The following is a 12,642-nucleotide window of genomic DNA, read 5'->3' as shown; positions in this document are numbered from 1 at the left end:
ATATATATATAAAATGCCATGTGTGTCTGCATTCGATACTGAATTTTAAACATAATATACAATATATATGCATATACACATATATATTTTGGGGAGAGAAGAAAATGAGAGAAAGAATTTTGAACTTATTATAGCAATTACGTCTGACATGTTTTCTCTAGACATACTTGCACTCTTTATTTTGTATTGATCATGCATTATTGGGAAAACAAAAGCAGAGTTGGGAAAAGTTAAAAAAAAAAGAGTTGAAAAAATGCCATTATTAAGAACAGAGGAAGGGTTTGGACAATTGGAGGAGCAGCATAAACAAAAGCACAGTCTGGACTAGATCATGTATGTGCAGCAGCCCAGGCACTTAGAAGCTGGATATAGATATTTTATATGTGTGTCTAGGAAAACTTTCTACTGAGAAATTATCTGACTTCAGATATTTTTATATCTGTATATAAGGAAAATTTATATATGCATGTAAAACTCCATTTGTATTTATTCTGTGTATTTTCTAAAAATATATTTAATATGTTTTAAAAGACATGTATGCATCAATAAAGTAAATGTTATTTAGAAAATTTATCCAAAAAATCACAACAGGGATTAAGTGATTAGAAAAGAATGTTTTTTATGATTCTGAAATAGAGGCCTCTGGACTGACATTATCTAGAATTATGTTTATGGGTTCTTGTGGGTGGTTTTTTTTTTGTGATGTCACTGCATTGGCAAGCAATACTTTCAAAACTATAAATGCTTGCCAGAGTGCTCAAAATGTTTGTGTGTTTATATATGTAAATTTTCATCTTAGTCCTTCTGAGGTAAGCTGCTCTTCCTTTGGTAACAAGAAAGTGTTCAGGATACTGTCTTCAAGAGATTTCTCCTCCTGACATGAGATCTTGGGAGTTTAGCAGAGGCTACTGGCATTTTTGACACTAAAATAAAATGTTTTTCATTATTGAACATAAAGCAGCCATTTGTTAAAGAGGAAAGGGATTCTGCGGCAGGGGCAATATTAGAGAAATGACTACTCGATGAATTTGGACGCTGGAACCTGTCATCTATGTTTGATGGGGTCTTAAAGTGATACTGGGTCAAAAAAGGCAGACAGGAAGGAAGGCATTTAGTGGAAAAATAGCATTATTTAAGTATTTGTTGCACACCGTTACCAAGAATCCTCTCTAATGCTTTGTGCTCCTAGTTCATCAGTACTTAACGTGACTGCCACGGCCCTGCACATCCCAAGGTGATTTGCAAGGACTCATTGGTGAGTTACAATTGATTAGCTTCCAAAGCCTCCAAGAAATCAGTCACAACAATCGTTCAGTGCAAACACCCATGCATTCTTTATTCCTACACCGTGGTGCTTCTTCACAGCAGGAGATTAAAGAGCTACTTCTGTCCTGGCCTCCTGGCCTCCTCCTTCCTTGCTCACAGCCCTCAGGGACTGTAACTCACTGGCTGAACATCAAATTCCCAAGGCACGTCCATCTGGTCTCTTTAGGGCATTCCCTTTCCACCTGCTCAAGTCTTTCACCTGGACAGGGAAGATAGACCCAGGTTAGGTTTAATTTACGCCAAGTTTTAATGGGGCTTGTTTGCCAGAGCATAGTTTTCAAAAGTTTTTTAAGCTACACAGTAACAATTGAAACAATCTTTAGTAAATATGACTTTATTTGAATGTGTATTAGAAAAACATAACAAACACACTAAACAGATTCTTTCTAGGTTAACATTATTTTGGCAAAGGCTGGTTTTTAAAGGAAGGGTGCACTCTAAAGAAAAGATATTAAATACGTGATCTGTGGCTATGGCGACATATACAGATATGTTAAAGTTTGAGAAACCATGGCATACGGTACCTTGTCTAATCACTTTCCAGGTGACAGTGGTCATTTGTCCAGAGCTTCAGAGGTCTCATGAGACTCATGCTGCTTATGTTATACACATCAGCCACCACCTTCACAATTTTTGAGGGAAGTAAATAGGCCTATTATTATTATTTTATAAATAAAGATGTATTTGTGCACAGTAACATGAAATAAGACGTAGAAGTGGGTCATCAACTCTGGTACCCCACCTGCAAGTCATGCTGTCTTCACAACTTTAAATATAAATGCTTCTACTTAACTCGGTTTCAAACATGAGGCCTGTGTGCTGGTTGTTCACAGTCTCCAAAGAGGAATGACTGGTAGGTGAAAAGAAATGTTGGCTACCTTCACTTATGCCCCATTTTCTTATACATTCAAATTGATACAGTTTATTTAGCCACGTGGGCTCCAAAGTGTTTAGAGGGTTTGCTGTAAGAGATTCGACTCCTTCCTCCTAAGGCTGGCGAGGGGAGCTGGGTTAGAGGCAGGTGTTCTCAGACTGGGAGGGTTCTGAGCCTGTCTGATCCAGTTCTTAGCCTGGTGCCCAGGAAGCTCTCCAGGGCTCCTACGTGAGCTCCAGGGGACCCACAAACTCTCTGAAAGTGTATGCATAGTTACAGGAATATGTGTGTATGTGTGTTTTTTTTCTCAGAATATTTTCTAGTTCCAAAGCAGAATTAAAAACTGCTGGTTTTGTTTCGACCCATCCTCTTACAGTTTAGAAAATTAAATAATACAAGAAAGAAGCCTATACAAGTACAAACAGCCAGGGCCATGATCTCAAATGGTACCTATGGAGACCTCATGGAGTTCATCTTTCTCTCTATCACTTTATGAAATGTCTAACTTTTAACAACAAGAGTAATTCTGGTACTGGAATGAACTACGCTTCTGGTAAAACAGACATTGATATTGTAGTGTACAGTTCCAAGGCCAACTTTCCCATGTTTCCAACATGACCTGATACATTTTTATGATGAGTAGGTTATTCATAACCAATGTGATGAGCTCCTCTGTTTTATGATTTTAGCAAAAAATCGTTGTTTGATCATCTGTCTTCCTCTTGCTTGATCTCAAGAGTTTCTTACCTTATTGATAGGGCTTTTAGGGAGAAAGAAAGAGGAACATAGGACTGCTGGGTCATGAAAATTTTCTGCAAATGTAAGGAACACAGCCTAGGGCTCATCTTTACTGCAGAAGCCAATACAGTTCTCATCAGATCAAATCCATCTTGGTGTGAAGGTTACGGGAGACTTTATTCTCTGCTTTCCTAGAGTGTGTGATTAGTGATAAACACCTAAGAGGTTAAAATAGTTTATCTTGGAGCATAGGTGAATTATCTTAATTTCCTCACATGGACAAGGACACGGGTGATGAAACTAAGAAACTATTTATTGCCAGAAACTTTGATATTCTAATCATGCAGGTATGCCATTTCAAGATAAATATTCAAGTGAAACCATAGCCTTTGATCAGAGTAACTTTCTGGTCCATTCCCATGTTTCAGAGACATGTTTTCCATGTTCTATATTTCTGACTTGACAATTTCATTTGAATTTGCGGAAATGTTGATGAATTTAACCTGCCCTTGTAGAATTTGACCTTTCTGTCTTGAACCGCCTCCTCTTTAGGTATCTACATTCATTCATCTGTTGTTGAATCTCAAGCCAAATAAAGTGAATATCTTAATATATCAAGTATACTTACTACTGAGTTATCCTAAAAATGTCTTGGGCAGACTGGGCTGTTTGGCTCACTCACCCCTCATATTCCTGGTTCCCAGTCCCCAGAAAAGTGCTTATAGAAAAGCCCCCATTTGTAGGATGTGCATGTGTCCTTGGGGTAAAACCTACCTAAGTGCTCAGGTATGCAGTTTACTTCCCATTTCTGATTTCTACTGTGCCCTGGACTTGACCTAGCAATTCCTCACTATCTTGGAATTCTTTGATAATTTGCTTTGCATAATGTCCTTTGTTCTTGGAAAAGATTGATCTGAATAACTGCTTTACTTTTTAGGAATATAGTCATTGGATGTGTGAGATTACCAATATTTTACATTAGCTTTCTAAACACATGTTTATCACCAAGTGCCCCTTTGTCCTAAACATACTTTTGCTTTGAGAGCTCTATAAAAGAGAGTATGACATTCATGTGTTGATGTCACCAGTAATTACACCGATGTTACAAGTTATTAATATGGCACTCAAGCAGTGTTACCAATTTTTTTCAAAGTCTGTACAAAGTTTATTTTCTCAAACTCCTTTCACACTTGATCTTCCATGTAGATATTAACATTAGCATGTTAAATTGCAAACATACCCATAAAACTCTGTTGAGATTTTAAATTATAACAGCTTTATAGGATGAATGTGATATTTATAATAATGACTCTTCCTATGATAAACAGATGTTTTTACAAGTATTATAGGCAAATTTATCCATCTTTTTATTTTTGTGTTCTACTTAAGAGCTACTCAGCTACTGAGTTACCATGTTAGCTTCTAAAAGCAATATTTTGTGCATTTCACAATTGATCATTTATGTTATTGATATTCAGAGGTTTATTGAGATAAAATTCACTTATCATACAATCCATCACCCATATATACAAGTCAGTGTTTTTAGTGTATTCATAAGATTATGCAACCATCACCATAAAATTAACTGAAAAACATTTTGTCTCCCCAAAAAGAAATCCTGTACCCATTAGAAATTTCCTGTACCCATAGTTAATTTTTATTCCACCTACCCCTCCTCCATCTCTGAGATAAAATTAATTTATATTTCTTCTCTATATACTTACCTACTATTGAACTTCATATAAATGCATCATATAAGGTCTTTAGTGATTAGCTCCGTCATTTAGGATATTTACAAAGCTCATCTATGTTGCTGTATGTATGAATATTTAATTCCTTTTTAATGCCAAATAATATTCTATTGCACAGATACACCTAATTTTATTTATGTGTTCATAGGTTAGACATTGCATTGTTTCCTCTTTCTTACATTATGAAGACTGCTATTATGAATTTTCATGTACAAGTCTTTGTGTGGCTGTGTGTTTTCATCTCTCCTGGATATATAAACTTCTATGTGGCCATCATGCTGACATCACTTTCAAGTTTTATGGTTAGCAATAAATACTGTCAGTTGTTTTCTTTATATATGTTGAAGTTAAATTAATGATGTGGTAACTCTATATTTAACATTATTAGTAATCTCCAAACTATTTTCCAAAGCTTCTGCACCATATTACATCATGACTAGTAGCGTATGAGGCTTCCAATTTTCCACATCCTTGCCAATGCTGGCTTAATTTTGTCTTCTTGATTATAGCCTCATAATGGGTGAGAAGTGGTATCTCACTTTGGTTTTGATTTGCATTCCCCTAATGACTTTCCATTATGTTGAGAAACTTTAATGTGCTTGTTGGACACTTTTATATCTTTTTGGGGAAATCTCTATTCAAACCTTTACTTATTTAAAATAGCTTTTTGTGTTTTTTATTATTTGTATATTGTGAATATAGTCCCTTATCAGATATATGGTTTTTGAGCATTTTTTTCCATTCTGTACTTTGCCTTTTCACTGAATTGATGGTATTTTTGTAGCACAAACATGTTTCATTTTTATGTAGTCCTAATTATCTGTTTTGGGTATTTGTTTGTTTGTTTGTTACTTGTGCTTTTGGTGTTTTATTTGAAATCATTACCTATCCCAGGATCCCAGGTATTTACTTAAGATGTTTTAGTTTAATTTATAGTTTTGTTCTATTATATTTAGGTCTAAGACCCATTTTGATTAAAATTTTGTATGTGGTTTAAATAGGGGTCCAATTTCTTTAGCACATGGATATACAACTGTCTATCATTTTATTGAAAAGACCATTTTTCCTTTTGAATTTCCTTAGTTCTCTTATTGGCAGTCAATTTACCATAAATTTGTAGGTATATTTCTAGCCTAGAATTGGTGTTTGAATAAAACCTAAAGGAGTCAAACTAATGTTTTTATGTGGCTATCTCGTACATCTGGCTCAGCATACTTTAATAAAGAGACTGTAACTTAGCTTTCAATATTTTCTAGTTCTCATTGAATTTTATTCCTTTAGCTTATTACTTATGTATGTTTTATTTTTAAATTTATAAATGTTTCTTTTCACTCTTATTTTTTTTGTTATTGAATATTAGATCCTGTGCAGAGCAGCCACACTATGAACCTGCGTGCATGTTTTATGATTTTTTTCCTCCTCTTTCATGCCTGGAAACCAGTTTTACATACCTCCCTGCTAATTTCTCTAAGAATTTAACATATGTATGTGTTATTTGATCCATCACTTCTCAGTTTTCATTGCAGGAGGGTGTTGAAATGTTGTTTGACATATTGCTGGAATCACAGCCCTGCTTTTGTTTCTTATGTCCTGACCCTCCAAGTTGGTGCTAAATTTTACTAGGAGGATTTTATATCTTCCCATTTTCCCCTTCAGACTTTCTTTCAGTGGTCAAAAAAAGAGAGCACCACATTCCGAAGTATGTGCTTCATATTCCAATAGATTTGTGAAATTTGATGACATTGAATTAGCTCTAAGACTGCTTTTTCTTTTGCAATAAGAGAAGCCCTAGACTCCTGTTTTCTCCTTCATGATGTTAAAGGTGCTTACTCAGGTAGAAACAAAACAGATCTCAAATGTCATTTACCGGTTTCCCTGAGAAGACCTTTGGATCACGTCAGAGTGAGTTCAGCTGCCAGACATTTATGTGAGCATCATTCTTTACAGAAATATAAACCCTAGCCAGAGTCAATGGAAAGAGGTGAGAGATCTGAGAAAACAGCCCCTTGGAGAAACATTTCAGGAGAAGAAGAGCATCATGGAATGCCAGAGCTACAAAGGCCTTTACTTATAACACCCACACTTTATTTCATGGTAGAGGAATTGAGCTACAGGAAGAAATGCCAGTTGCCTAAATACATTTCAGCAGGGACAGAATCAGGAGTAAAACCCAGACCCCTTCATTTTCTTCTTTTTTTCTTTTTTCTCTCTTCTGTTATGACATTTTTCCGTACTGTGAAGTTATCCCCCAGTAGTTCTGTTGAGGAGTTTGATGAATGAGACCATAGCTTTCCTTCCCTCATATAGCTTTTCCCAAGATTTCTTTTTTTTAAAAATCAAACTTTTAATCTTATAAAAAATTCATTTATTTTAATTTTTTACTTATTGATTTTAGAGAGAAACAGAGAGACAGTGATTTGTTGTTCCATTTATGTATACGTTAATTGGTTACTTTTTGTATGTGCCTGGAGATCAAACCCACAACCTTGGCATATCCATATGATGCTCTAAACAGCTGAGCTAAACTTTTAATATTTTAAATGAGTTCTTTAATTTTAATTAATTCATAAACCTTACTGTGACAGACTGTAAGATGACCTAATTGACCTCTGCCCTCTGGTATTCAGACTGGCTTCTTTCACTTAGCAGCACAATCATTTTTAAAGTGCTTAAAATGTTAATATGATTTAAAAATAAACTATGAGGCTGTAAATGCTGTGAAGTTATCAAACACTGTTTGATAACGTACTACTCATTCCCAAGTGTCTCTCTTCTAAAAGTCTTCTTCTGGAGAAACCAGAAACACTAATCAGAAAGGATATATGCACTCCTATGTTCATTGCAGCACAATTTACCATAGCTAAGATTTGGAAACAGCCTAAGTGCCCATCTGCAGATGAGTGGATTAAAAAACTTTGGCACATCTACACAACAGAATACTAAACCACTATAAAAAGGAAGGAACTTTTACCATTTGCAACAGCATGGATGGAACTGGAGAGCATTATGCTAAGCGAAATAAGCCAGTTAGAGAAAGATAAATATCACATGATCTCACTCATATGTGGGATATAATGATCAACATAATTTGATGAACAAGAATATATCCAGAGACAAATGGTAGGGGAGGGGACTTGTATACATGGATATTAGCATAACCAATGGACACAGACACTGGGGTGGTAGGGGCTTGCCCGGGGTGGGGATGGCTGGGGTGGGGAGGTGTGGTCAATTGGGGTAAAAGAAGACATATGTAAAACTTTAGACAATGAAAAAAAAGTCTTCTTCCTGGGAGAGTGAAACTCAAGAATGAGACGGAGATCAAGATTGTCTTGAATCTGGAATGTCTGGGTGCTGTCTGTTACTGCTTTGTTTCAACATATATGCTATTTTGAAGCTGCCACTTGATACAAACAGCTTTGTCCCATCAATTACATATCCTGTGGGCTGGTGGAGCTGCAGAATCCACAAGCAAGCACCTGCCTCCAGGTCAAGGGAGGGAGCAGTGATTCAATTCCTCCCCTACATCCCCCAAAACATAAGCAGTGAAAGAAGAGGTGCAGCCCTGCTTCTTCAGAACCTCCTTAATCTGGGGGTTACACAGCTACTCAGCTTGCACATCCTCTGAGTGTCAAGTAAAAGGGAGCGGAACAAATCCCTATAAAAATCCCAGATGGGACAAGTTGCTGGTAGCCCACTACCAGTGAAAAAGCTTTATGTCAGATTTAGGAATTCTGCTTGTGGCCCACCTTGTGCCGAAGAACATCAATCTGCAATGCCACTCTTCTGTGCCCTAAGCCCTATGTGTGCTGTTATCCTACTGGGCCTTCTGTGGCTCTATGACAAGGCACTGTTTGGGTTCCTTTGGTGATGTACTAGTGTGTGAATCTGAAAACATTTTTTTTATTTTTCAAAGTCAGTGTGTCATCCATCGCCTGCTGAATAGTAAGCAGAATGCCTTATGGAGAACTCGTTGCCAAGATATCACATGTTGTCTCTGGGAGAAAATGAAATCAATACCTTGTTAATTATAAAATGATTGATTCCATGGTCAGTAATGACTTTTGATCAGTAGCATGTCACAGTTATGAAATATACACATGTAATACAGAGCAAGAGTCAGGGGAGAAGATAGTAAAATGAAAATAGGAAAAGCCTCCCATTGAATGCAGGACTGCAGAACACAATGCTTAAGAGCAGCTGCTGCAAAGCAGACTCCCTGCATTCTACTCCACACTCCACCTGTGATTGACTGGCTGGCCTTGGGCACAATTGTCTTGTATAGGTCGCGGGGCTAATGATAGAGCTCACATACCAGGTTCTTATAAATATTAAATTAGTTGATATATAAAATTGCTTGGCTAAATGCTTAGCATATAGAAAACCTTTGATAAACATTAGCTATAGTTATGACTATTGAATCAAGTATATATATCATAATATATCAGCAATTTTTTCTCCTTAAGTATATAACTGATAGAAATGTATGTACGTGTGTATGGCAAAATATACAGGTTAATATTTATTAGCATTTTATTTGTAATAGCCAATAGAATCTCAACAATCAAAGAGTCAGTCAATGAACTATACATATTCCACAAATACACTTTCATGGGAAATATTTTTGTAATATTCAATATTTTCATATATAGAAGTTACGTTTAGGACAAAGGAAGATTCCAGCAATGGGGAGAAAAATCTTTTGGGACAGGTGCTGAAACAATTGGATAAGCACATAGAAATAATAAATAAAATGTGACCTCTTACTGCACGCCTTATGCAACAAAATCAATTCCAGTAGACTTTGAATCTAAATGCCAAAGACAAATGATAAATCTTCTGGAAGATAATGGAGGAGAAATTTTCATGACATAGGAATAGAGAAAAGTTTATTTTTTGAAAGAAACAAAAACATAAACTATGGAAAAACACTTAACAATAAATCTGACTGCATTAAAATTAATAATTTCTGAATAATTCAAAACATCATCTAATTGTGTAAAGTTCAGCCACAAACATTTGAAATGTGAATACATATTACTGTCAAAGGGCTCATCCAGAATAGAAAAACAAATCGTTAGAAATGGCATCAGTAATTATGGAGCCACAAATTAAATTCCAGCAAATTATGACTAAGCACCATGCCACCAAATGACTAAACATAATTTATATATTTTTTAAAGACTGAAAAAGTTATGGAGCAGGGGAAACTTCAGTGTTACTGGTAGATACTTAAGTTGACTTAGAGTGTTTGGCATTATCTAACAAAGTGGAAAGTAAGCATTTCCTGAGAATTAGCAATTTTGTTCCTAGTTTACAGATTTGGTAGAAATGGATATACATGTGTATTGCAAGATACATTAATAAATATTTATTGTGGCTTTATTTGTAATAGCCAAGGCTGGAAACAGCCTAAATACCCACAATTAGTAGAAAGCATAAATAAGTTTTGTTGTGCTCATATAATCTTATAATAGTGAAAATGTGAACTATAAATATATGAAACTATAAATATATGAAAATTAGGAATGGATTTTATGCTCATAATATTAAATAAAAGCAGCCCAGACACAAAATATTCATTGTATAATTTGCATTTACATAAAGTTTTATAGCAGACAGAACTAAATAAAGTGTTTAAGTGATATGTTTTTTGGTGATAAAATTAACAAAAGTAATAAAAGAGTGCCATAATCATAGGATTGTGATTACCTTGGGGAAGGGATATGTCCAGGGCATGAGGGATAAGAGGCGATAAGGGAGGGCTTCTGTATGAATTGGTGAAATTCTGTTTCTTGACTTAAGTAGAAATTATCAGATAGCTCTCAAACTGCTAGGAAATTTTTTGAATCTCAAAGATGCCTTTATGGGGAAAATGGAATAGAGAGTTGATATAATGTTTAAGTAGTTTGATGGAAAATATGGAGAAAGAAGGCCAACATATATAACAGCTAAAAACATGGAGCTGGAGTCAAAATTGGATTTAAGTCCTGGCTCTTCAGTGATCTTGGGCAATATACCAGTAAAGCCCCCACTCTTTGAAGACTATCAGGAGAATCTTGTGATCAATAAGACAGATTTTATTAAAGTTACAGTAAATAAGGATACCACCTGGATAGTCTTAGTAGCATTTTAAAAGTCAGAGAGGAGTTTTCAAACAGTTCCAGGACCTTAGGGTAAGTCTCACAAGACAGAAATTAGGTAGAAAATTGGGCAGTCTGTGAAAAATCGCTGAAGTGGGTGGGGAGAGCAAGGTGCGGACCTTAAAGTGGTGTTGATAAGTCAGCTATTTTAGTTGGATCACAACCTTATGTTCTGGGAGCTCACAGCCAGCAAGGAAATGGGAACCTCATGGTGCAGGCAGCTCAGAAACTGTTGTTTGGTTTAGTGTTATTGAACAGAGGTTTAGGAAAATAATGTCTGGTGTACATATCATTTAATAAAGGAAATAATGTTGATTTCAGCTCTCAGTACTCATGCTTTTTAAGCCATAGTACGTTTATCTTTGAAATGCAAGTTATGAATGTTAGATAAGATAACACAGGGCTATACTGAATAAAATATGTGCATTTTGATGCCAGCATCAGAGAACCCATGTTCTGGTATTAGACTGCCCAATTCCAAATCCTGTTTCATCACTTCCTAGCTTGTCTCCTTCAGTGGATTGCAAATGTTTAAAATAATCTTTACCTATCTTATAATTAGAATGTAAAAACCCATATTTTGATATTGGATTGCTATTACATAAATAGAAGTGACTGAAATCAAAATGTGTGGGCTTGTCTAACCCCACTATTAACAACCATTGTTTTATTTGCAGAATGACATGAATTACATAGCATCCAGTGGACTTCTATTCAAAGATGGCAAAAAGCGGATTGATTACATTCTGGTCTATAGAAAGTCAAATATACAGTTTGACAAAAGAAACACATTTGAAAAGAACCTCAGGGCAGAAGGCTTGATGTTGGAAAAGGAGGTATGTGTTTTAATCATCTTAATTATGTGATACAATATGCTGAAAGAAAGATGTTCTTTTAGGTTTTAGTATGAAAAGTGTGTAGCACATGGCTTTATAAAATGCATACTTATTTTCTCCCAAATGAAAAAAATAATACATACTATGTATGGTGCATTTAAATTTGTATTCCTTTTATACTCTGTGCCTTTCTGTAAATTTATTTTTTTCAAAGTGAATAACAGTTATTACATTTTTTTAAAATTGAAGGAGAAATAATTATCTACTTATATAAAAACCATGGGTGGTGTTCGTCTCATACAGACAAACAGCCACAACTGAGCAGAAGGAAGTCAGTCCTACAGGGGTTGTCTTGGCAATGGCTGCCCCCGCCTCCCAGCTGTTTCCTGGAGCTGTTTCCTGTGAGGGCAGAGTTTGAGGCAGGAACCCACCCTGGGAGCATGGAGGCAGATCTTTCTAAAGTGTGCCATGCCAGCAAGGGGTGAACCTGAGGGGGGCGGCTGAAAGGCTTAGAAAAGACAGACAAGAGAATGAAAGCCGGGTCTCGGCTGGATGCTGCTTCTCTCAGAGACAGTGACCACGCCCACAGCAGATGCTACAAAGCAAAGTAAGGGCGTGACCAAGATGTTTACAAACATTCTCCTGAGTTTCAATCCTACTCAACTACATGTGCCTGAACTCTATCAAGCCCACATCACTCAGGCACATGGGGCCACATGTTCAGACCATAGGTTCAAGCTTATAACTACAGCTGTTGGCTATAATTGTGCTAGGAGGGCCCTGCCCTCCATGATGGGACTTGCATGTGGCAATAAGAGGACTGTGCCCTCTCATCAGTCCAAGGCTTGAAACTGTACAAAACACTGTAGCAGTTCCCCACAATAAAGTTTTAATTCTGTTTCTTTGTTACTAATGTTGTGGCCCCACCCCATAACAAAGAAACAATTTCGTGAGGATGAGGCCCAGGAATTGGG

General features: G+C 36.2%; 1 protein-coding gene across 2 annotated transcripts in view; it reads left to right on the top strand.

Annotated features, from left to right (window-relative positions):
• The window catches only part of ANO3 (anoctamin 3), a 131,896-nt gene that overhangs the window by 15,406 nt on the left and 103,848 nt on the right, over positions 1-12,642 (top strand). For both annotated transcript variants that reach the window (XM_006753961.2, XM_006753959.2), the window contains exon 2: positions 11,510-11,668. In XM_006753961.2, coding sequence (XP_006754024.2) covers positions 11,516-11,668 — 153 coding nt within the window. In that variant the 5' untranslated portion in view covers positions 11,510-11,515. The remainder of the gene's footprint in view (positions 1-11,509; positions 11,669-12,642) is intronic.

The sequence above is a fragment of the Myotis davidii genome, unplaced genomic scaffold (assembly GCF_000327345.1).
Source record: "Myotis davidii unplaced genomic scaffold, ASM32734v1 scaffold330, whole genome shotgun sequence".
Lineage (NCBI taxonomy): Eukaryota > Metazoa > Chordata > Mammalia > Chiroptera > Vespertilionidae > Myotis > Myotis davidii.
The sequence above is the reverse complement of the archived record's forward strand: the minus strand, read 5'-3'. Positions and strand labels throughout refer to the sequence as shown.